At 34.7% G+C, this 23,557-nt stretch overlaps 3 protein-coding genes across 3 annotated transcripts; 1 reads left to right on the top strand and 2 right to left on the bottom strand.

Annotated features, from left to right (window-relative positions):
- Nucleotides 1-9,395: 9,395 nt before the first annotated feature.
- LOC132057856 (uncharacterized) lies at nucleotides 9,396-12,258 on the top strand. The gene is made up of 4 exons (XM_059450445.1): nucleotides 9,396-10,046; nucleotides 10,249-10,802; nucleotides 11,072-11,682; nucleotides 11,809-12,258. Exons 1-4 carry the CDS (start codon nucleotides 9,985-9,987, stop codon nucleotides 12,256-12,258), a joined length of 1,677 nt encoding a protein of 558 aa, XP_059306428.1. The 5' UTR covers nucleotides 9,396-9,984.
- Nucleotides 12,259-12,767: 509 nt separating this feature from the next.
- Nucleotides 12,768-13,446, bottom strand: LOC132056947 (uncharacterized). The gene is made up of 2 exons (XM_059449357.1): nucleotides 13,268-13,446; nucleotides 12,768-13,180 (listed from the first exon to the last, which is right to left on the bottom strand). The coding sequence occupies exons 1-2, from the start codon at nucleotides 13,435-13,437 to the stop codon at nucleotides 12,955-12,957; spliced, it is 396 nt and encodes a 131-aa protein (XP_059305340.1). The 5' UTR covers nucleotides 13,438-13,446; the 3' UTR covers nucleotides 12,768-12,954.
- Nucleotides 13,447-15,890: 2,444 nt separating this feature from the next.
- LOC132056946 (uncharacterized) lies at nucleotides 15,891-17,560 on the bottom strand. Its single transcript, XM_059449356.1, has 4 exons — nucleotides 17,019-17,560; nucleotides 16,410-16,790; nucleotides 16,242-16,313; nucleotides 15,891-16,147 (listed from the first exon to the last, which is right to left on the bottom strand). The coding sequence occupies exons 1-4, from the start codon at nucleotides 17,499-17,501 to the stop codon at nucleotides 15,911-15,913; spliced, it is 1,173 nt and encodes a 390-aa protein (XP_059305339.1). The 5' UTR covers nucleotides 17,502-17,560; the 3' UTR covers nucleotides 15,891-15,910.
- Between the last annotated feature and the right edge of the window lie 5,997 nt (nucleotides 17,561-23,557).

Raw genomic sequence — 23,557 nt, 5'->3', positions numbered from 1 at the left:
AGTTCTTTCCAATGCAACTGACAGATCGCAAATTCGAGATGGGTGGTGGAAGATACGGCCCGTACAAAATTGTACGATTCCTCTGTGCAATTCGACGGTTACAATTCGACGGACCGTCGAATAACAACGGTACCGTTGATGCTGCCGTCAAGTTGAGGCAGTGGAATCTTCTCTTTTGCTATAGATAAGAAGGGCCACGACTTTGGGGCTCACTTTCACCAAAATCAGATCTTCTAGACCCTTCAAACTCTCTCTCAACCATCCCTACTCATCCATAAACATCCCAAACTATTTTTAAGAGAAGATCAAGCTCTAGATCCCTAACTAGTTCATAAAAAGGTGATTGTTCTTGCTTCTACATGGAGTTGTGGTGAACTTGGTCTTGAAACAAGTTGTGTGAGTTGAAGTTCTTCAAGTATAAGATTTGCAAGCTTGGAAGGTAGACGTTGAGTGGCTAAATAAGCAGCAAAGTATATTAAGGCTGTCCCTTTCTTTCTTAAGGCATGATCCTATTCTTATGAACTTTCACAAATGATGTCCATAATGATTCCTTTCATATAAATGCTAGAAGCTTAGATTCTCGATGTTCTTATGATATTATTGATGCTGGTCTCATCTTATGATTATTGCTCCTTCAAGGTGAGATATGCCAATGATGTTAGCTCCATAATGGAAATCGGAGGTATAACGACCCTATGTCACTCCGATGAATTCAGAAATGTGTCATCAATGAATGTTTTGTAAGACATGAATGGTATGCTAGTAGAAGATCCCTGATGAGGTACTTTATGCTAGAAGATAGGCTTATGATGCAGCCAAGAATTGACTAAGGTTTAGTTAATCGGGAAGAAGTCTTAATGGCCTATAAATGTGCTTATAAGTCTTATGTGATGATATAGGTGTTAACGGATAAGTGATGACCATGAGAAGTGCATAAAGATTACTCATAGAGGTCTGGTTATGATGTGGATTATATTTACCACCATGCTGCAGATGGTTGGGTGGTTAATACCACTGAGCTACGGCCTATTAGGCAGTTACCAATGATCAGTTTGGCAGATAGCACCAGGATGATAAGTAGGTCAAAGACACAGTATTGTACATAGATGTAGTTAAGCACACGAGAGTATAGAGAGCAACACATGCATTCATATTTGGATCGGGTTGCATGTTCCACAACACATGCATTCATATTTAGATCGGGTTGTACGTTCCACAACTCATGCATTCATATTTGGATCGGGTTGCATGTTCCGCAACACATGCATTCATATTTGGATCAGGTTACGCGTTCCGCAACACATGCATTCATATTTGGATCGGGTTGTACGTTCCTCAACACATGCATTCATATTTGGATCGGGTTGCACGTTCCGCAACAAATGCATTCATATTTGGATCGGGTTGCACGTCGCAACATATGTTCGGATAATGTTATGATAATAAGCTAACCAGGGCCATGGTAGGGTATATAGACATAGTGGAGCTTGCAAGAATTAGAAGTGGTATATATATAAGTATGCTAGATTTACATCGGTAGCTTAGAAGTGCCAGGTTGATTCTTATCCTTCTTCTTTACAGTATATGTCTATTATGTTACATTTCCGCCTTACATACTCGGTACATTATTCGTACTGACGTCCCTTTGCTAGGGGCGCTGCGTTTCATGCCCGCAGGTCTTGAGATACAGGTTGACGGATCTCTCAGTAGGATACCAGCTCAGTAGGCAGTGTCGTGGCACTCCACTTGCTCCGGAGTTGCTCTGTGAGTCAGCATGGTTGCATATGCATTTGCATGGGTATGGCGGGGCCCTGTCCTGGCCATAATATGTCATGTACTCCAGTAGAGGCTCACAGACAGATATGCACAGTTAGATCTCCTATGGTCTTCTCGGTCTATGTTTTATTGTATCATCATTTTGATAACCTTGTCGGCATGTGTACTTGGATCAGCTTGATGATGTATGTATATTATCTTTTGGGCTTGTGTCCCATACAGTTTATGATATTTATGAGTTAGCATGATGGCCCACTCAGGTATGGATATGAGATGCATGTACGGGTTGTGGTGCTCGGTAGGTTAACGCCGGGTGCCCGTTATGGCCTTCCAGTTGGGTCGTAACAAGTAATGTCTGCGTACATGCTACCCTCTTCAGACCACACTTATGAGATTACACTGAATATGTTGTTGTTGTTGTTGTTGCTTATCTCTCCCTCTAATGTTAGAAAATCTAACATGTTGGGGACCCATGCATCTTTGTGCGTTGTGGTGGAGCAGTACCGCACGTTCAAATTTCTAGATGAAAATTATTTGGTTCCTGACCCTGAACCAATTGTGATAGGGCAACTTATTATAACTTTTTGTCTTGATGCGTACAAGTGCTGCTGCATTTTAAATAACACATCTCATATTAATATTTTTCTTTTTTAAGTAGACAACTATCATATATTGTTTCTATTGTTTTCATCTTTATATTGTTATTCTGAGCTTGATTTTACAATATATATATAGATTTTTTTGAACTATCACATTAAGCTGATACAACAGCTAATTCTTCATATAGCAGATTTAATTTATACGAAGAATTACACTGTTTGACTAGTTAAACTAAAACAATGACGTAGAAATCTTTTACACTGTCTCACATCTAACAAAAAAAAAAAAAAAAAAGAGATCCTTTGTTTACTACTCCAGATTGCAGATGCCAATTAAGGCATGCCCAGTTGAAAACGTTGACAATTGAGCTTTGTCTCTAATAATTGGCCCCTAAAGTTAAGTCAATGTTCCATTGCAATTTATCCCTTTTGTCTGTCATGCTTGGCACAACGAGTCATGTAACACTACTTTGAAACATTAAGGAGAGAGTAGCCAAGTTGCATTTGTATAGTCCTTTTAATGTAGGTTTGTCTTGTTTTTAATCTTGATTAATACGACTTCCTTGTCGAATTGTTTGAGAAGAACATACAGCTTACACTTATTATAAAAGTACAATACTCAATTTACTTGCTTTGTCCACGGTACCATTGTTTCTTGATTGTGATCTTGTATGCATATACATACGGCAAGTTCTATGATTCTTTTAATGTTGCAAATTTAAAAATTTGCAGCTTCTAATTAGAAGAAAAATTGACACAAATAGCCGCTCACCTGAATAATAGCTAGCAAATATATATTTCTTGTATATTAAATTATGATATACATAAAATATACTTTTTTATATACATAATTGTGTATATTTTACATAATTGGCTAGCGAATGTAATTATTTTTAGCCGAATGGCCAAATGTCTAACTTGCCCAAAGTGTAGTAATATTGAAATTAATAAACTTTTTTTTTCCGGAACAGGTAACAAGTTGTAGAAACATGGGTCCATAGCTTCTCCTCTGTTTGGTATTTGATTGGCAATTAAAATAATAGGTACGTTTCTCGTTTTGTTAAGTACGCATAAGCGGGAATCGGCAAAAAGGACGGTTATAAGGCATCTAGAGGACTGTTTTCAAGACATATTCATGTCATAAGGCCCAATTATTAGAACTCTTAGGTTAGGGGGCGAGACTAGTTCATTGACCCAGACCATGGGGTCTTACGGTCGGGAGAACTACCTAACTAAAGAAAAATAGTGTTCTTTCTAAGAGTAGGCGTGGAGAGCTTTTTGCAGGGAAACTTGCAACTACAGTTTGGGGGGAGGCGGGCAAAAGTTCGAAGTTTTCTAAACGGATGTAATTGGCTAGAAGCACTATTGTCAGAACGCTTGAATAGTACCTTCACTAAAATAAAATAAAAATAGTAGTAGTAGTAGTAGTAAAAATAATAATAATAATAATAATAATAATAATAATAATAATAATAATAATAATAATATTATTATTTGGACTTGTGTTGTGTATATATATCTGTCTTTCCCCTCAAGGTTTAGCATTTAAATTTCCATCAATTCATATGTACATTTATACAAAGAAATCCTTGATCAACATGAATCTCTTATAGTATAGTCTTATGGAGTTTTTGTTGGACGTTTAAACTGGGTCACGGTTCGCTCCATATGGGCCGAAAAAGAAAACCAACCTCGTTTGAAAAGGATAAGGGTAGAAGTTATTCCATAACTCTCTCTTCATAAAGGTACACAATTCGTTGTTTTAACCCGATTTATTATTACATTGGCAAGCTATCAGCTTGTGTGTTGTTGTTACTGCAAAACGTGATTAATTTAAGAGATGGGCAAATCGCCCGGTCGCTAATCTCTTGAACACTCTTCTTAAGATAAAAGAAAACCAACTCTCTCAATCACAGTTCTTCTTCTTCTTTCAAGAAGAAAACTTTGCTGAAGATTTGGATGGGTTCCATCTCCATTTTTTGTCAAAATAATATCCATTATAAACAAAAATCGCCAGCTATATGTTAACACGCATTCGAAAGGCATTTAGTTCGTGAAAACTAACTTCGTTTCCTAGTGAATCGAAGTTCGACTTGGTGTAACTTTTTTCGGTGGTGAGTTCTCTTCCGCTGCGTTATAAAGGTACACAATTCGTTGTTCTAACCCGCGATTTATTATTACATTGGTATCAGAGCCATCGCTGTGTGTTTTGTTGTTTTGGAATACATCGTTGAAGAATACTGTCGTGATATCAGAACTGTTCGTTTATTGTTTTCTGAATCATTGCCCTATGGATTTGAAATCTCTTGCCGTCAAAACTTTGGGCTTCATAAATTTTTTAAAATTTACCGATCAAATTGCTGCTCATGTAGCAGTGATTTAAATATCCCTTAAATCTATTAGTAGGGATGCCCGTAGAGTTTTAAAATCATTGTAGGCACTGGAAATTTTTTCTGGTGCGCCACCGATTTTTCTTTTGGGATTTGAGAATTTCAAGTTGTGAGTCTAGATTTTCCCTGAAAGAAGATACCATAATTTATTTTGACTTGCCAGTGGAGTTCTGTTATGTAAATAACCCACCGTCATTTTTTTCCATTCACTGGAATAGTCATGTAACTTGTATAGTTGACTGAATTTGTGGACTGTTGTCTGAATTTATTAATGCGGTTTTTAACTTCTACATGGATTCATAAAAATAAAAGAAGAATGGGATCCATGGATGTTGTAGTGCTTTGACATATGAGTGTGGTCATTAATTCCTGAGATGTGAACCCGGAGTATGTCATTGCAAAGTACCGGAGAATAAAAAAAAATTGATTAAAAAAAAAGAATTTTTGACAAGGAAAACCATGTGGTTTCTTTCCTATGCTGAAAGCTGTATAGACCATTGTAATACTTTTCTAATTGACTGTCGTTTGTTTTGCGGTAACTTTGGTCTAAAGCTATGACGGTGTACTGTCTCGAGAATATATTCTTTCTCAAAATAACACTAATATTTTGGTTGCATAACTTTATGATATATGTGGAATTATATATGTAGTCAAGTACTACTGGGAAAGAGATCATAACTCCTAATATGCATATTGAATGTACATATCCTTATAAATTGTCTCTTGAAGTAAAAGGATAGCTAAGTCTTAGTCATTTCTTTTTACTGATACTTGAGTGGTCCGATTCTGAAAGGGTCAAGAATTTATAAAATGAATAAGAATATGACTCTTTACTAAATTTCTCTTCTACGAGTTATTGTGATATATGTTGTCACATTGAATGGTTGTGACCATTTTAGTTGTTTCCTTGTTCCTGTTAATAAAAATAACTGGAGGAGGATGAGCTCGAAGTTCGCCAAGTGAAAACGACACTGAGAGCTGAGTTAGGGACAACGTAGAAGAGTACGCCGACACAGGACTATTATCAGGTTTGATGGATATGATTCTGAGATCATCAGGTCTAATGTTTCGACGACAATATGAAGGACCTTTAGAGATGAGAGAGATTGTCATAGGGAAGGATCGAGAAACTCAACGCCACTATTCTTGAACAACTTGCAGCCGGGCCTTCTTTTCGCACTATTACGGATATGAAAATAATGGTAAAAATCAGATTCAATTGTCAACTAAGGGAGAAGAAAATATGAGGAAATTTATAAAGTAAAAATAGACCTTTCTGCTACTATATTGTATTTGCCTATTTGGGGCGAAATTAGCAGAATTGATAACTCATTATTCATTGATTGAATTTTGGGTTGCTTTGGTCATATCGAGGAATTCTCTCCTAGAGTATTGGGGCGAAATATTGGATAATATTTATCCTGAGTATGGTCTATTAGTCCCTTTGTGTATATATTCTGGCACTTGAAGCCAAGTGGGAGGAGAAAAAGGACATAGAGGCTAGATTTAATAAGTCTTGAAGAGTAAAGAGATGTCCTACGCCTTGTTTTTATCAACCTTCTCCAATGGACAAATTAGCTAAGACTTTGGCTTAAAGAGTTGTAAACTTTTTTTAATGAATATGTGTTGTTTGTCTCTTCTGTTATATTTTTTGCTCATTTGTTATGTATAACAGAGTATGTAAGAGGATGAGACTTAAAGAATCTGTGTGATTCTAATTGCAAATGTAACTTGATACATACTAAGAAATGATTCCCATTTTTCATTAATCATTTGGATATTAGATGATTGGAAATTAAATAACCTTTCGATTCTACACTAAATGTGAAGTCATTATGGGAATTGATTTGCTTGAGTATCTATATCACATGCATAATTGATGGGTCTTACTTCCATGATTGTGTCTCATAAAAGACTATGGCTTCAAGAAGTATGATTGGTGATCTGAATAAGGGTGACAAGTCGAACGACGAAATCATGATACATGGAGCCGTAAGATATGGTTTGTACTGAAAACGCAAGATGCTTTAAAGAGTATAAACCTCGTGATGTATCAGCCAAAGGAAGGTAACACTACCTAATGTAGGAGAGATCTTGATACTTACAATGCGTAGAAGAAGAAAGAGTCCACTACATGTGGAATTATTGTAAGTTCAGTTATTAATGATCTCATCTATGATGTGAAATATATTTTACTGCTCATGTCATGTAGGCACACTTATACGATATATATGGCAGTACAATTTTTACTCGCCTGAGACAGTTGAGAATCAAGTTTGACATGTAGAAGAAGTGAATTGCTCACCGTGTCAAGAAACATCAAAGAGTGATGTTTGGAATGATTGTTCAACTTAAAAGTGTTGGCCATGTTCTATTGGATGAGCAGTAAGGGTAGACAATGATCCAGTCTCTTCCCAATATTTGAGAATCTTTAAAAGGTTAACTTGACCCATAATGATGACATCAAAACAATTATTATTGTTGTCCATCATGTGGAGCTTGAAGATGAGCGGCTTGGTGCTGCTAAACCAATATCTAATGCTTATGTGGCAAATCAAGTGGTATTAAAACTTCCAGGCATCAAGCGCAAGAGACTTGAAAAAAGGGTCAAGGAGACCGAAGATGGATCCTCCAAGGAAAGAGACCTACTAATTCCAACAAGGAAAAGTGGCATTACAAGAAGAAAGATTAAAATTGCAGTGCTGCAACTGTCAATGTTTGTTCTTCTTGTATTAGATTTCTCCTCAGCAATAATGTTGTGAAAATTACTCTAGAGAATGTTTTCTATGGTTCTGGACACATTTATGATGTTTTCTTAGCGTAAATTGTAATTCTTTCGCTTATAACTATTATGTGGACTAACACATTTTGACATGCTCTTCGAGTAACAAAGATGTTGTTGCTTTTACATGGCATTCAAGATTGAGTCACATTGAGTAAGATAAAATGAATTGGTTGTCTAAGGAAGGACACTTGGGTTTGTAGCGGTTCTATTTTTTCCGATTCGTATTTACACTTGCCTCATTTAAAAAGAAAAGTGTCCCGGGAAAGTACGGTTGTCAATCGTACTGGAAAAGGGAAAAAATATACTTCTACGTGGATGGTACTCTAAATGGACTTTATTTTAGAGTCGCCACCTAATTTTTAGGAAATTAGGAAAAACCAGTTCGAAAAGGGTTCATTCAAAACGGTTAAATTTTAAAAGAATCCTAATCGAACCAAAGTATGGGTAATGGTTCAGGTGATCCTCGGGGAAAGGTGTTAGGCACTCCGGTATTAAGGATCCATTATACTGTTGACCTATGGGTTCTAATAGTATGCCTTTGTAGATATGAATTGTTTATAGTGAAAAATTGTTTTGGCTTATATTTTGACAACGAAAAAAAAAAATTGGTCATTCATGCGAGATATATCATGTTTCAAGAAACGAAAGTGGTAAAATTTTATCTAAAATTGGGCATTTGGGGTGTTGGACTAGAACTCTTAGGCTAATACTCGAAGGCTTTTAACTTAAGTAGGACTCTACGTAAGTCCACCCAAAATAGTTTTGAATTTTTTTTTAAAGTATAGAAAATAGTTTTTAGGAAAATAATTTTAGGTATACAATAATAGTCTGTATATTAATCGTATTCTACATATATAGTCCATTTTATTCTATTTTTGTCAAGTTTTAGCCAAGTTTTATTTTTTAGTCTAAGTCTAAATAATCACGATTAGTCCCACAAGTTCTGAATATTAGTCCAAATCAGTCCATATGTCAAAGTCTACAGGTTTCATAAATGTTCAATTTGGTCCTTAATTTCACAAATATCGGCAGTTTTAGTCCTTCTATCCAAATCAGCCCCATTAATGCCTCAAAATTACTCTTAAATTTGTAGCAAATTCATTTTTTGGCAACTTTAAAATACGACAATCTCATAAGGGCTCCAATTGACACAATAATTACGCAAATAAATATTTAAAGTACACAATTAGTGGAGATAAAGAGTTTGGGCTAGCCAAGCCCAAAGGAAAAGTTTTTATGCAATCGGGTTCGCCTTAAATCCAACGTATGTTCCATTTTGCTCCAAGAGAAAAGTTGACTCGATCTAAGCTCCTTCTAACAACCTATAACTACATGTTCTACATTTATAATTCGTAGCTGGAGGACTCTATATTTAGCTAGTAGACTCGTTGACTTAAATATAGTATAAATATAACGGAAATACACACGCTGAGAAAACTGAAAGTGCTATATTTATGGAAACAAAATCTATTCCAATTTAAATTAAAATCGAGTTTAATGTTCCACGATTCACGCAAATATCCTCCCATTCCATATACGATCTCATATCGCATTCAAACAACTAACAAATTCAAAAAAAAAAAATGAATTCAAAAAGTACATTCATATTTTTAACAAAAAAAAAAAAAAGGTTCAAAAACTAGTTCATCAAAAAACTTTGAAAAATAACAATATCAAACCGGTGAACAGAGCTCGTTTTAAATGACGAATATATATTTGAATTCATCTGTTGAAATATCGAATTCAAGTTGAGTTCATAATTGAGGTAACAACGTTTTCACTGCAACTTTTTTATTTTTTCGCTTTTTCTGAAAATTTTGAATATACGAAAACTCAGATTCATAGATTCAAAATATTATTGTTTCAGCTAAATTGAATATAACACATTGTTGTATTCGAAAACAACAGGATAATGACAAGCGTAACTGCGTTGATCCGTCATTCTGGTTTTTGGAACGATCAGAACTGTTTTGTGAATTACAAAATTGATGCTGTTGTATTCACTGATAATTGCAATTACGATGAGTTAGTTTCTACGATTACAAGTCAATTAGGCGTGGATACTGTCAGAAAAACTATTTCAATAAAATATACTGTTGAAGGCGATTTTCAACCAATGGAAATACACAACGATATGGGAGTTCGTGTGTACGTTGAGCTTAAGAGAGAAAACAAAGTTTTTGGGATGTATCCAATGTGCGTTAGTATTCATGATTTTGATATTGAGGATGATGCAATTGGTAATCGTATTATTAGAGATGATGTGCTGCAAATTGGATATAGCGAGAATCGGGATGGTATGGATGTTTGTGATTCTACAGGAAAGGCTGTTGTTTTGTTTGAGAATGATAACAATTTGGTAATTTCGAACACGGAATAGAAAGGAGTTTTTGTCGATCAAATTTACCAGGATAAGGAAACTTTGAAAATTGTGATGACGAAATATGCAATTCGTGAAAGATTCAATTTCAAAACAGAGAGATCGAATGCTATAAGGTATGATTTTCTAAATGTATTCTGGTAACTATATTGCAAATGTATTTTTGTTATATTTGTACTATATTGAGATGATTTTTTAACTTGTTTAGCACACTGTTTATTAAAAAATGTTTGATGCAATGTATTTCTGATATATTTTTTGTATATTTCAATTGTATTTGATTGATTCAATATGTACTATTTGCATTGTATTCTGTAGCTATACTCTGGTATGTTGGTCGCCGGAATGTAAATGGAAGTTCAGAGCGTTGAGAATTGGGGATTCTGAAATGTTCAGGGTTAGATCTTTCGATGACGAACATACATGTCCGTTGAAGGACAAGGTGTATTCACAAAGACAAGCAACAAGTTGGTTTATTGGAGAAGCGGTTGTCAAGGCGAAAATAACTAACCATAAAAGGAAGGTCACCCCTGGGGATATAATAGACGATGTCAAAAATGAATTCGGCGTAGATGTTTCTTATATGATGGCATGGAGAGCTAGAGAGAAGGCTATAAAAGATTTCAGAGGTGATCCAGCTGATTCATACAAGAAGTTGCCGGCATATATATACATCCTTGATAAAACGTATCCTGGATCGCTTGTTAAAATGCATAAATCACCAGAAAATGAGTTTATGTATTTGTTTGTAGCACTCAAAGCATTCATAAAGGGATTCGAGTGTTGTAGACCAATAGTTGTAGTGGATGGTGCACACCTTAAATCAACGTATAATGGTACATTTGTGTCGGCAAGTACTTTGGATGGAGCAGGTATGTGTAATTCTATTCTATGAATGTTTTTTTATAAATACAACAATATGCTATTGATTTGCAAATAAAGCTGCTAAAAACATACTCTGGATATATTGCTGGTGTTAACTTGTGAATAATATATGCTGAAATACATTGTAAATATGTGGTGGATATATTGTAAATATATACTGTTGTTTTATAAATAATGTTGCTAAAAACACAGTGTGAGATCAAATTCAGTTAAAATATATGTTGAATATATTATAAATATATACTGATTTTTGTAGGTAATATCCTACCACTAGCGTATGGTGTGATAGATTCTGAGAATAATAAGTCCTGGACGTGGTTCTTTGAACTGTTCAAGCAAGCTTATGGTGTTAGGCAAAATATGTGTGTCGTGTCCGACAAACATGAAAGCATAATACACGCAGTTTCTAAGGTGTATCCTACTGTTCCTCATTTGGCTTGTATATGGCATTTGTGGAAAAATGTGACAAAGCAATACACAACAAACAGTGAGGTGTTGAGTCCTATATTTTATTCACTGGCGAAGGCATACACCCAGGATGAGTTCGATAAATTGATGGAGAAGATTGGGAATGTTGATATTCGGGTAAAACGATACCTAGAAGATGCTGGAAGGGATAAATGGTCTAGGCTTTATTCACCTGTTAACAGAGGATGGACAATGACTTCGAATATAACCGAATGTATTAATGGAAAACTAGTTGCTGCAAGAGAGTTACATATTTTTGATTTCCTTGAAGAAGTGAGGAAGATGTTTGGTAGATGGAATTGCACAAATAGAAAAAATGGTACCTACACATTCACAACACTGATGAGGCGATATCAAGAGATGTTGTCGATCAACGAGTACAAATCAATACGAATGAGGGTATGTTTGTTTTGCAACACAAAATTTTAATCTATATTTTACTATATCTAATCTATATTTATCTATATTCCCAATATGGTAAAACTGCTCAGGTTAATGCTTGTTTATTGTTTAAATGGTTCTCAGGTTGAAGCGTCAACTGAATATGTTTACACAGTGAATGATGGACCGAGGCGTTTCATAATCGATTTGAAGAAGAAAACTTGCAGCTGTAGGATGTTCCAACTGGACGAGATACCGTGTTCTCATGCATGGGCAGTATTGAAAAATAAAAATTTGACTGCTGATGCATATTGTTCGGAATTATTCAAGCCAGAAACAGTTGTGAACACATATGATGTGCCGGTTGATCCTCTTCCCGATGAGACCAAGTGGAATGTTCCTAAAAGCATATCAGATGAAGTTGTTATGCCACCAATCTATAAGAGACCCCCTGGGAGGCCAAAAAAGAAGAGGGATAAGCCATTACAGGAGTTGATGATTGATAAACGCAGGAATGCTTGCGGTAAATGTGGACGTCTTGGTCATAACAGGCGTTCGTGTGATAATCCGCCGCTCAATAAGAAGAATAAATAAGTCCATTTTGATTTTATTTGTTAAGACAATTCTACTTTAAATTTTGTTAAAAATAAAAAATGAATTCATCTTGAATTCATATTATTCTAGTATGGTTGTATTTCACATGGTTGAACATCCGATGTTTTTCGATGTTATGTTATATTGGTGGTTTAATAAGATTTGAAAAGTCTACTCTATATAAACTGATTTGACCTTTTGTTTTGGATTTATGTTTTAATAGTTGTATTTCGTATATATTTTGGCTATATTTTAGTTGCATTTTGACTGATCTGTTAGATACTACTTATTTTGGTTTATTGTTAACTATATTTCATATATATTTTACATATATTTGGAGTGTATTTAGATGAAATTTTAACTTTTGTAACACACTGTACATTAAAAGTGGACTTATGGAATATATCTAAGTTATATTTTTTGTATATTTTGACTGTATTTAAATGGTTAAATATACTACTTTGTTTAAGGAATACATTTTACAGAAAATGAAAATGGAATTTATACATTGAAAAAATAACATACTTGAAAGAAACAACCATATAAAAACCATAAGGTGGTGTTCAACATTAATCATCCTAAAAAACATTACTGCACATGAAACGATATGTCCAAAATGAAAAAACAGCAACAAAAGTCGCAACCAACTATGCTATTGTTCAACATGAAAATCAAAAACACAAAAGACTTGGTGGCCTAATCAAGATCCTCTTTATCAACTGCATCGTAATCAACTGCCGGTCTAATTGGTCTTGGAGGCTGCTCGTTATCACTTGATGCATTGTTGTTTGACTTATCCCATGCATAGTCGCATAAAAGGGCACCGTATCTCATACGGAGTAACTTTGCATCGAATTCGGTTGGGATGACTTCACTTGAGCTCAAGTATTCAGCAAAGGCTGCCACATACACACCACAATCCCTGAAAAAATGATCAAAAAATTTACTGATCAAAACCCAAGAAAAAATAGATGTATTTATTGTGTTTTTTGTTGGAAGAAATTCTTACATGCTAGCGGGAGCTTGTTGCGGGAGATTGTCTACATTCACAATGTCAAAGTTGTCGGTCTGTTCTCTGTTTCTGTAAGAAGGATGTGTGGCAAAATCTATATCCGCCTTCTTCTCATAGAAATTAGTCATTTGTAGACTGTGTGTCACAAGAGTAGCCAACATTTTCATTCCGGCTCTAACGACGATCATCATGCCTGCGTATGCTCGGTATGAGTTGTATACGTAGATGCACCTGTTTGTAAAAAGAAAAAATACGATAACAACAAACATATAAATTTTGTAGAAAAATGAATGATTTTTTCAAAGGATGAGAGCACACCTGTCAGTGAATGATATCACAACCAAAATCCAGTGATTTTCCTCTTTTACATTGACAGGAATTAGTACGTTGTCAACAGTATACCATGGTACATTAGCCAACAGCCTGTGCCCGTTAATGTACTCACACAGTTCATCTTCCTTACTGGCGACATATGTGGATGAATCGGGGTTTTCCCAAGATGTGTAAATTTCAGCAACTAAAGTGTGAAAAATACAGCTGACAGTGGTAAATCTATAATTGTTGTTATTGTGATACTTCCCCTTCTTGCGTAGGTAGTAGAAAATAACATCAATATGCTGTAAAAACATCAATTCAGTGACTATAATCAATACTATCTTCAATAAAAATATTGTTGTATATATATATTAAATATAGTGAAATATATCTGTTAAATATAGCAAAAATACAATTCTGTACTTAATAAGTACTATACTCAACTAATAAATTAATGTCTCTATATTAAATATAGTGCAAATATAATGATGAAATATTTTTAAAATACAATCCAGTAATAATGTAAGTACAGAATTGTGATCTATATATATGTCAAATATAGTAAAAATATACTCTAGATACATCACACTGTAATTCTATTATAAAACATAAAAAACTTAGATAACAAGAAGAAAGACATCAAACCTCATCAGTCCAAATTTGCCCATCCATAGATAACAAGTAGAACCAGTTTTTGTCGGATACGGCTGTAACGCCTAAATGTAACCGAAGTTCGGCATCAGCAGGATCCAGTCCTTCCTTGTTCTTTCTGTAATGATTTTCCTTGGGTTTCCTGTATATCAACAATGGAAAGAACATACGTTAAGTTTATTAAGAATTGATTTCTGGAAAACTAAAAAAATAAGTTGTGAAAATAATTACTTTTTGTCATGCGATTTCAACAGATCCTTCTCAAGCCACTTTTGATATTCTTGAAGAAACGAAGTATCTAACGGGGCATTGATAGGGTGCTCAACAAATGGGTGTTTTTTCTGATAAATGCAAGGACTGATATTTTTGGCAGAAGAACCCGCTGAGCTGAAATTGGGATAGTAAGGGGACAAGTTGTATTTGCTTGGTTTCCTTTCTCGGGCAGCCCCTGGATGGACAATGATTTGTTTTTCAGGGTTTGAAAGCTGTGCAGTCTCATCACTTGAGCTTTGACCCGCATTTGGTTGTACAGGAACTTGTTGTCCAGTTTCATCACTTGAACTGTGGCCAACGATCGGTTGTACTCCAACTTGTTGTTCAGTTTCATTAGTTGAACTTTGTCCAGTTGTTGGTTGTACTCCAAGTTGGATTGGTATCTGAGAATCAGGAATCATCCACTGAGAGATCGTTACCGGGTTATCGTCCGGATTCTGAGGGGTCCTTAAACTTGACAAATCGGCTTGATCATCGCGTGGTACTGGAGGAGGACCGAGAGGAATAACAGATGCTAAAGGACAGTTGACTAGCAAGTCCGCTATCATTTCCTCTGATGCGGTAAATTCAGCATTAGCATTCTCCATATCACCAGATTGCTGAGATTCCTGAAATAAAAAACAAACAAAAAACGATTGGTGTTTGTCAATTATTGCTTATCAAAACGATATGTGATTGGCACTTAAAAGCCACATTTCAGTACTTACATCAAATTTTAAATGGATTGGTGTTATGGGCACTCCATCTGTTTGTGCATCACTTTTAACTCCCGTTTCTTTATCCACATCAACAACAGAAACCGGATCATTAATTGGCAACCCAACTGCCTCAACCTAAAACAATAAAAACATGGTTCAAATAAATTTACAGGCATCAGTAAAACAAATACACATATACACATATATAGCACTGCTATAAAAGTTAAAAGTTTCATCTAAATATAGTCAAAATATATGAAAAATATATCTGAAATATAGTCAACAAAAACCAGAATAAGTAATATTGAACATAATAATCAAAATACAATTAAAATATAGCCAAAATATATATGAAAAACAACTATTAAAATATCAATCCAAAACAAATATAGCACTACTATTATATATAAACACAATCATAACAAATATAGCACAAATAGATACAGCAAATGGGACACACTAAAAAATGACTAGGTGAAAATATGTATGTAAATACACTATAGGTAATACTAAACACAAATAATTGCAAGATTTTTACTTTGAAAATATACTGCAAATATAGCAAAGTGAAAGAAAAAATGAGTACCACTGGATGACTCCTCTGCGTGGAAGTTGCACCACCACCTTGATTCTCTTCGGTTGAAACCTTTCTTCCGCACCGCCACTTTGATTGCCTCGAAAAATCCCACCATCAGTATGTAAGTCAGCTTGCAACATTGTGTCTCCGACCTTTAAAATTTTTCAAAAAAATAATATAAAGTCTTCTAATACATATATCAAAATAACTTAATAAGTTAATAATTTCCATTTTTACCATGTTGTCTTCGACTACGTCGTTGACAGTTGGTGTCCCTTTATCAGAACGATGACGTTGGCTTTTCTCATGTGAGTGTTGTATGCCAACATCATGTTGATGTGACGGGGCTTTACTATCAGCGAGCTTCAAAAAAAAAATCTTATTAATAAAAAAGGAAACCGGCTTGTTAATGCCTATAATGTATTTATTGAACATAACTTTTAGTTTTGATTTTTACCTTATCTGGTGTTTGATTGCCCTTTATTGCATCTAACAACTTTTTGAAGTTGTTATCCATGTAGTCAAACACCTACAGTTTTGAAACACAAAAATAGAATTAGAATTGTTAATTACTTGACACAAGCAATATGAAGTATCAAAAACATATTGAAAACAAAACGCCTACTTCTTTCTTGAAAATCTGAATCTCTTCCCTTATCAGTTTAAACTCATTTGTTCCGGGTCCTGTAGGTGCATCTGGTTTCCTTGTCCCTTTTATCCGAGATTCCTTCCGTGATGGTTGTTTCCTAGAAGGAGAAACAGAAACGGGAAACTGTGTCCATTTCTTGCATCGCGGGGAATCAGAATTGGCACTCCTTTGTTGCTGTTTGCCACTGGACAGATGCGGTGGTGTGGTACTAAAATCATCGTAATCATCGTCTACCAAATCAGTACCATGTACACCATCAACTCCATGTTTGACGTCTGGTATATCATGTGCAACAGGAGGCAAATTAAGAGTCTCCAACTCATCGGGTGTTGGCACAACTTCCTCAAATCTACAAGACTGTGAACAACAAAATATAGAAACTACATTACCATATATATCTACATTGGGAACATACTAAAATATGAGGAAAATATAGTCAAAATATATTGATCACAAATGCATTACTTAATAAATATAGTCAAAATATAATCAAAATATACTATGAAAAACAAACATATGAAAACAGTTAAATGGTAAAGGACACAAACAAATATAACTGTTCAGTTTGTTAAAAATCTGGTTTACCGGGTTTTTGTCGTCTCTGAACATGCCATCCATCAATCTCTTGAATTCTGGTTTTTCTTCCGTAGTCCGCCAGTTCAAAATTCTAGGAACTAAATTCCCCGTCTTAACTGCAATGGTGGACGGGACTTTTGAGCAACATTCATACAACCAGACTTGCATAGCAAGTGGCAACCCATGAATCCTATAATATCTCTTAAAACCAGCATATTTCTGCCCGATGCTTACAACCAACTCTCTAAACGACTCTTTACCCCAAGGATACTCATTATATCTCCCGTCCTCTACAACATCAAAATGGATCCTTGGTATGTTTGTTGAGTTTGGCTCACCACAATGTACCCACGTATTTATGAAATACAATATTGCCATCTTGACTGCGTCCTCCCCTTTATCATCCCAAACTGTCTTGTTGAAACACTCAATAAGCTCGTGTCTTTTAACTGGCAGTTGGTTCTCATTATTTCTACCAAAATATTCAACCATAAGCCTATTCGGTTGTGAGTTATCATAAACAAAATCGTTTTCATCAGAGACACAATCTAACCCAGTGATCGGTGCAAATTCTCTAAGGCCGAAACCTTTACCATTTATTTCAATCGTAAAGCACCTATATGTGCTGCCCCTAAGTTCTTTGACCATAAAGCACCGAAAAATATGTGCTTGTACATCCAATTGCTGCATTATGAGATATTTACCAAAACAAGTATTCTCGAACATATCCTTACGTGCGTCACGTTAGTTTGCCTCTAATATCTTGCATTACATTAACATTCGTGTATCTACACATAGATGGTGCCACGAAAGGGTGCTTGGTAACCAAAAATTTAGATACCGAAACAACATGCCAAAAAACACATATGATTGACAAAAAACGAGTGAACACAATCAGGTAAAAAAGGGATCAACCAAAAATATATACAAATATACAACAAAATAGTGATTGACAATGAAAAAATATAATGTAATTCAACAATAAATATATATGAATATACTGAAAATATAATGACATATATTGACTAAATATGTAAATTACAGATCTGTAATAACTATCAACAAAATATACACAAATATACTTAAAAATCTTAAAAATTACAGTTATGGTGAAGAACAATAAACACGAATTAACTGAAGAAACATGTGAAAAAAATAACAATACAAAATATACTTAAAATGCACAAAAAATAGTCACAGATCTGTAATAACTGAACTAAAAGATACAAACGAACTAAATATACTGAAAATACAACATAAATATACCTCTCCATCATCATCCTCATCGACATTATGTTTGGTTTTAGCAATTTTTTTGCCCTTAACATTAGCAACATTGTTACCAACCTTTCTCTTCTTTTGTTTCTCCATTTGAGAAACCTTTTTCACTTTTTCTTGTTGTTTACTCTTCGAATCAACATAATCAGTAGAACGCCTAGGATCGTTAATTTTTTTTTTTGAACGATTCTCAGCATAAGAGCATGCAATGGCAGTTTCATGTTGAGAAATTCCCAAAGAAAAATTAGGAATTGAAAATTCGGGTTCTATACCTCTAGTCTTCATCGGAGTAGAAGCTTTCTTAGCCATTTCACTTGAATCTAAGAAAAAACAACCAAGAACAAACAGTGATAATTAATTATTTAGAGTTGCATTGCTGATTCAAACGAAAAAAACAAAAAAAAATCAAAAATATAGGTTAAATACACGGTGAAAACATAAAAATCAGTATAGAATCTTACCTTTTTTGGGAATTAGATTTGAATTATGAGTGAAATTAATGAGTAGTTAATTAGAGATAAACAAGGAAGTTGAACTATTGTAAACCTGATTTGAAATTGGAGGAAATTAAGGGATATTGGGCATAATGGCGTGTATTTAGGGGGATAGGAGAGAGGGAAATTTTTTTGGCTTAAATTTAGGGGTGTGGGAAGTTATCAGATGAGTGGTAAAAAAGTGGTAGCTATAGGAAGTAAATATGTTATATTTTAGCTACTAAATATAATTATTGTAAAGTTTAGTTATGTTCCATAAATAGGTAATAATGTAAGTCATGCAAAGTAAATTTTACAATAATTATTACATAGCCAAAAATGAATTACAACATCATTGGGCCAAGCCCATTTATTAAAACTGACAGCAGTAGATAATCAGACGGCCCAAGTAAAAATAGACCTAAAATCTTAGTAATACTAAGTCCAGCATGGAAACCCGGATAACTGGCCCAAGCCCAAGCCATTTTCCTCTTAAAAATTTTCCCAAGTGTCAAAAGGGTGGTATACATGATATACCACTGGTATACTACCCCCATTTTCCTCAAATTTTTTCTAAGTGTCAAAAGTTGTGATATACACTCGATATACATCAAGAATACATTCAATGGAGAGCAAAACCTTATTGGCATACCCTCCAAATATGCTTGATATACATCCCACTTAATCATTTCAATTCCTAGAAATCAAAACTAGAATAGGACCCCCAGAAATTTCATTTTTTAACCCAAATTTTGGACTTCTAATGGGTTTTAAAAGCATAAGGGGGTCTCTGAAGATTAAAAGACTAATTAGTGGTCCACAACACTCAAAGAAGCTACTATATTTCATTTGGATTCAATCTAAGTTCTCAACACTGATCCCAGGATGCAAACAGAGGTCTAGAGAGGTGTCAAGTTATAAACCAAGTAGGGTAAAGTATTAGGAAGTTGCAAGTAACACAGAAGCCACAACAGTAGGAACATAGAAACCATAGAGGATTTATGGTGATAGGAGAGGCAAACAACAACAATGCAGAGAAAGGATAAAGGAAGATCATGTCACACTAAGTCAAAGAAACAAACAAGAAAATGCATAGATCCTACACTGGTTCCCAGAAATGAAGCCAGGCAATGCACACAAAATCTAGGCCACTTGAACTCTTTTTGGGTCAAAATAGACTACAAATTTCACAATTTTCATGTTTTAACTAATTCCCCCCCTAGACAGTCTCAAATTCATTAGGCAGGTTTAGGAAAGATCATTTTTAACTTCCTATGCCTAACAAAGTTCAAAAATGACAAGACAAGGCAAACAGGCAAACAAACAAGTGACTAGGCCATTCTTAATCAAAGTATGCAATGTCAAATGGTTTGCAGGAATCCATCTTCTAGATCATTCTTAAGTTAACTAATGGAAAATATCATTTTTTAGTTTCATTCATGCCAAAATAAAGGGTCATAGAATCAAGTAGCAAGTCTAAAGTGGCTTCTCCTAAACCAATGTTAACTTTAAGCAGGTTTGGGCCATATCATAGATTTGTACTATTTTTTCAGCCTCTCAATTTCTAGTTTTAATTCTTTCTTAAGTTGCAAAAGTCACAAATAATCACTTAAGACCACTTTGACACATGTCTAGTCTTATAGGAAACATTGCAGAGCCTTAACATGATAGTTTTAACTTAGTTTCAATTCCAGAATTTAAACAGAAAGGTCCAAATACCAATGCGGGGATCAGCGATTCGTTATTGAACACACGAGTAACCAAGACAGGAATCAACAACAAAGTTTTGAGCCATTTTAAACTAGTTGTAACCTTAAGCAAGTTCAAACACTAGGTAAACAGGTTTGCAAGTTCAGCAAGCATTCGAAGTTTTAGTCAAGGTTTATGATGATCAACTCCTAACCATTTCAAGTCTCTAAAATCACCCTAGCACATAACAAGTATAATAAGCTATCAACAGGTCTCGGGACTATATTACCGGTTCTATTTCCCCGAATTTACACAAAAAGAACCACATATACAAGTGAAAGTCGTGAAGATTCACCATAGGTGCATAGTGTTGTCCTAGGTCTTTGAAAATATCAGACATAGTTCAAGAAAATAGGGGGGGAGGGGGATAAGAACACATGTGAGGCAACCTCAGATTTCACAAGAGAATAACAAGAGGGAGGTATGTTTCAAAAGCAAGTGTCACACTTAGTCCTTTAAAATAACTTTAGTCCTAGTTTAGAGTCCCTATACTTAGTCTATTAGGTGATAATGTTAGGCAAAGAGAACCAAGCAAACTGTGAGCAATACAACTATCAAATGCAAATCACAAGAAAGTCAAGAAAACAAACTTCTCGCACCTCTTATTCCTTATTCCTCTTAACAAGTTCCAGGAAGAGCCGGATCAACAATCATACAATGTTCAGACTTCTAGATTCTCTAAAAAAAAAAAAAAAAAAAAAAAAAAACTAACAAGACAAGTCACAGGTCTTTGGGCCCTTATTTTAAACAAGTATCCAACTTATCAGTCTCATAATCCAACTAGGCAAGTTCAAAGAAGTCATTTTTAGATTTCAAATAACTAGTAGGATTCAAAAGGGCAATTCACTGTACAAGTCAAATAAATAGTAGCCACAAGACAATAAATTTCTTTTCTAAATCTTTTAAAGTCACAGAGCTAAGAACAAAGGGGTCAAAATACACTTTAGAGATTCTCAGAACTAGCAAAGTTCTCATATCAACACCCATAGTCCAAACAAAACAGCTTTTAGGAAAAATCTTCAACATACCAGTTTTAAAAGAGTTTGAAAATCATTTTTTCAAGTTCATATGACAAATATTGAAAACAACAACCTCAGATTATGAAGATGGGTTCAACATGAACATGACAAGTAGAGGTTTAGATCAATTCAAAAGAGACAAGGCTACACAGAATCACAACAGGATATAATTCCAAGTTTTAAATCATTTGTTTCAAGCTTACTCAACCTTTAAAGAATACTTCAAGATCAAGATACATCAAATTCCCAACCTTGGAAAGAATACTTCAAGATCAAGATACATCAAATTCCCAACCTTGGTCTTAAAACCAACAAAAGATTCATAGAAATACTCAAAAGAGACCCAAGGAAAGTCATTTTTTAGCTAGTTGCTTCCTAAAGATTCTTAAATCTTTTCAAAAGAAAGAAACATCCCATGCCATTTTCAAACATAATTTCAATTATCTATAGCAAACAAAAAGAGAATCAATCCATTTTGGTTCCAACAGTTTTCCAACCAGGGTGGTTATCCTTCACATACCAAGAACTTTGAACAAAAGCTAAAAAGACCAATGAAGCAGCAGCAAAATCTAGAAAAACAACACTCCAAAACCTTCAACACAACACAGAACATCTCAAGAGTCATATGTCATATTCATATTTTAAATTTCAATATAACAGTAATCACAAACTAAAACAAGCCCTTCTTCACAACTTTTGCCCATTTAAACATCAATTTCTTTTAGTCAACACTAGGAGCCCGTTTGGATTGGCTTATAAATTAGGGAAAAGACATGTTTTAACTCCACGAACTTGCACGAAAACTCACTTTATAAACTTAACTTATTTATTTACCCCCTTTAACAACTTACGTTTCAATTGTTTTCCACCCAAATGCTGACGTGGCAAAAAAAAATTAAAAAAATAATAATTAAGAGAGTGAAAAACAAAAAAAAGTGAGCCGCTCATATATATATATATATTATTATAAATTAAAAAATAAAATAAACATTATACAATTAAAAAATAAAATAAAAATAAAAATAAAAACCATCACCATCTTCTTCACAATCCCCCTCCCATTCCACCACTCCACCCAACATCTTCTTCCCACTCCATAGCCTCCCCCCACCACGGCCGCCCCCGTTATCCTCCACAGCCCCGCCCCCGCCACAGCCCCCAACCCTTTTTCTCTTTTTTTCTAAACCCCCCCCCCCCGGTCTCTTCCCCACACTGTCATCCACCACCACCACCACCACCACGAAATTTTTTTCTTTAGTGAAGAGCATCCGTGCAATTTCTTTAGTGAAGTTGTTATTCCAAGCTTACTTAGAAGTACATAAAAGATAATAATTCATTGAATGGAAATTATAAAAAATTTCATGAACGTTTTTGACTTTAGAATTAAGCACATCATTAGCTAATTCCAACGAAGAGGAATATTAGCTTCTGAACCTTCCGATTATGTTTTAGTTATCTTTTAGGCTTGTGAGTAGAATATGTTTCACCATTTTTTGGTTTCTTGATTTTGATTTTGATTTTGATTTTGATTTTGATTTTCTTTCAAAAATAAAGTTACGGAAGAAATGGGTTTGCTAATAATGGTGGTGGAAGAAATGGGTTTGCTAGAAATGGTGATGGTTGTGGATGTGGGTATTTTGATTTTCTTTCAAAAATAAAGTTATGGTAGAAATGGGTTTACTAATAATGGTGGTGGAAGAAATGGTTTTGCTAGAAATAATGGTGGTTGTGGATGTGGGTTAAAGATGGTGGTGGTGATTTTTTTTCTTTTAAAATGAAATTTGGTGGGAGATGATGGTGGTGGTGGGTGTGGATGTGGGTTAAAGATGATGGTGATGATTTTTTTTTTTTTTTTTAAGGGCAACAATTTTTGCGGCGGCGACGTCGGCGGCGGCGGTGAACGGCATGGTGGTTGATAAAAGTTGGGTGAGGATGAGGAGAAAGAAGAGAAGAAAGAGAAAGAAAAAATAATAAAAGAAAAACAAAAATGATGTGTTGGTAATTTTGACATGGCAATGATGTGGCAACG

Source organism: Lycium ferocissimum, chromosome 5 (genome assembly GCF_029784015.1).
Source record: "Lycium ferocissimum isolate CSIRO_LF1 chromosome 5, AGI_CSIRO_Lferr_CH_V1, whole genome shotgun sequence".
In the NCBI taxonomy this organism is placed as follows: Eukaryota; Viridiplantae; Streptophyta; class Magnoliopsida; order Solanales; family Solanaceae; genus Lycium; species Lycium ferocissimum.
This window is presented reverse-complemented; position numbering and strand designations above follow the sequence as displayed.